General features: G+C 42.6%; 1 protein-coding gene across 1 annotated transcript; it reads right to left on the bottom strand.

The window, feature by feature from the left end:
- Positions 1–357: 357 nt before the first annotated feature.
- Positions 358–1,016, bottom strand: LOC122689832 (5-formyltetrahydrofolate cyclo-ligase-like). Its single transcript, XM_043896594.1, has one exon. It carries the CDS (start codon positions 978–980, stop codon positions 375–377), a length of 606 nt encoding a protein of 201 aa, XP_043752529.1. The 5' UTR covers positions 981–1,016; the 3' UTR covers positions 358–374.
- Positions 1,017–2,798: the final 1,782 nt, after the last annotated feature.

Raw genomic sequence — 2,798 nt, 5'->3', positions numbered from 1 at the left:
CTGGAGAATCCCATAGACAGAGGAGCCTAGGGGGCTATAGTCCATGGGGTCACCAAGAGTCAGGCTCAACTGAGCAACTAAACCACCACCACCACAAAGCAGATGGACCAACCTGGGACATTAAGGCCAGAAAGTTAAATTGAAAATCACACAGTGATAGCCTCTGTTTTAATCAATGTTCTATTACACACAAGGCTATTGATTTTTAAAACTGGTTTCATGTTAGGTGTATCTTACGTTAAAAACAATATAGCCCATATTCACATTAGTGTGCAATTTCTACTAATTTCTGACAAAGAAAAAATACATATAGTCTACTTTTTTCTGGCACAAAACCTTGATTATTCAGCTGCGGTCGTCAGAGCCAAAGATGCTCAGCAGTCTTCGTAAAGCACTTCATCTACCTTCACATCGTTCTCATCCACCGGGCCCTGGAGGCAGATCTGCTCTTTGAAAGCCAAGGCCAGAGTGTAGGGTTTCACATCCTGGGGCTGCAGACAGCGCTTCAGGTAGGCGTCATAGTAGCCCTTGCCCCGTCCCAAACGGTTGCTCTGTTTGTCGAACCTGAGACCAGGCATGAAGATGAGGTCAAGTCCCCCTGTTGACAAGGCCTCCTCCAGAATCGCATCCTCCCCGGGCTGCTGAATGTTCCAGGAAGTTCTGGGCAGTGAAGCAATCTCCTCTGGCGATGCTAACTTCACCATATCCATGTGATTGCTCTGCAACTGGTACCGCGGGATGAAGCAGGTTTTGCCTTGTCGGAAAATGTCCTTGATGATCTCCTCTGTCTCAATTTCATCTGGCATGCTCAGAAAGATGGACACCCTTTTGGACTTTTGATATTCACTATGGGTAAACACCTTCTGGGCCAAGAGGTGGGACTGGCGCAGCCGCTCCTCAGCTCTTAGCGCCCGCAGACGCTGCTTCAGCTCGGCCCGCAAGCTCCGCTTGGCGCCGCTCACGGCCACCGCTGCCGCCATCTCCTGGTGCGATCCAGCGCCAGGCCGCACTCCGCGAGGTCCCGCTTTCATGGTTTCTGATGAGAAATTAGCTGCTTATCTTATTGAGGATCCTTTGTATGTGAGTTATTAATACTTTTCTTTTGCCTATTTCTGAGTTATTTTTTTCTCTTGACAGTTTGATTATAATGTGATCTCCTGATTTATCCTTTTTTTGGAGTTCTTTATCTTACTCTGCATGTAGATACATGTTTTTCATTATAATTGGGACATTTTTTTGTCATTTATTTATTTTTTTTTCATTTATTTATTTATTTTTCATTTATTTTTATTAGTTGGAGGCTAATTACTTTACAATATTGTATTGGGTTTTGTCATACATTGACATGATTCAGCCATGGAGTTACATGTATTCCCCATCCCGATCCCCCCTCCCACCTTCCTCTCCACCCGATTCCTCTGGGTCTTCCCAGTGCACCAGGCCCGAGCACTTTTCTCATGCATCCAACCTGGACTAGTGATCTGTTTCACCCTAGATAACATACATGTTTCGATGCTGTTCTTTCGAAACATCCCACCCTCACCTTCTCCCACAGAGTCTAAAAGTCTGTTCTGTATTTCTGTGTCTCTTTTTCTGTTTTGCATATAGGGTTATCATTAACATCTTTCTAAATTCCATATATGTGTGTTAGTATGCTGTAAAGTTCTTTATCGTTCTGGCTTACTTCACTCTGTATAATGGGCTCCAGTTTCATCCATCTCATTAGGACTGGTTCAAATGAATTCTTTTTAATGGCTGAGTAATATTCCATTGTGTATATGTACCACAGCTTCCTTACCCATTCGTCTGCTGATGGGCATCTAGGTTGCTTCCATGTCCTGGCTATTATAAACAGTGCTGTGATGAACATTGGGGTGCACGTGTCTCTTTCAGATCTGGTTTCCTCCGTGTGTATGCCCAGGAGTGGGATTGCTGGGTCATATGGCAGTTCTATTTCCAGTTTTTTAAGAAATCTCCACACTGTTTTCCATAGCAGCTGTACTAGTTTGCATTCCCACCAACAGTGTAAGAGGGTTCCCTTTTCTCCACACCCTCTCCAGCATTTATTGCTTGTAGACTTTTGGATAGCAGCCATCCTGACTGGCGTGTAATGGTACCTCATTGTGGTTTTGATTTGCATTTCTCTGATAATGAGTGATGTTGAGCATCTTTTCATGTGTTTGTTAGCCATCTGTATGTCTTCTTTGGAGAAATGTCTGTTTAGTTCTTTGGCCAGTGTTTTGATTGGGTCATTTATTTTTCTGGAATTGAGCTGCAGGAGTTGCTTGAATATTTTTGAGATCAATCCTTTGTCTGTTGCTTCATTTGCTATTATTTTCTCCCAATCTGAGGGCTGTCTTTTCACCTTGCTTATAGTTTCCTTTGTTATGCAAAAGCTTTTAAGTTTCATTAGGTCCCATTTGTTTATTTTTGCTTTTATTTCCAAGATTCTGGGAGGTGGGTCATAGAGGATCCTGCTGTGATTCATGTCGGAGAGTGTTTTGCCTATGTTCTCCTCTAGGAGTTTTATAGTTTCTGGTCTTACATTTAGATCTTTAATCCATTTTGAGTTTATTTTTGTGTATGGTGTTAGAAAGTGTTCTAGTTTCATTCTTTTACAAGTGGTTGACCAGTTTTCCCAGCACCACTTGTTAAAGAGGTTGTCTTTTTTCCATTGCATATCCTTGCCTCCTTTGTCAAAGATAAGGTGTCCATAGGTTCGTGGATTTATCTCTGGGCTTTCTATTCTGTTCCATTGATCTATATTTCTGTCTTTGTGCCAGTACCATACTGTCTTG

Source organism: Cervus elaphus, chromosome X (assembly GCF_910594005.1).
Source record: "Cervus elaphus chromosome X, mCerEla1.1, whole genome shotgun sequence".
NCBI classification, from domain to species: domain Eukaryota; kingdom Metazoa; phylum Chordata; class Mammalia; order Artiodactyla; family Cervidae; genus Cervus; species Cervus elaphus.
The sequence above is the reverse complement of the archived record's forward strand: the minus strand, read 5'-3'. Positions and strand labels throughout refer to the sequence as shown.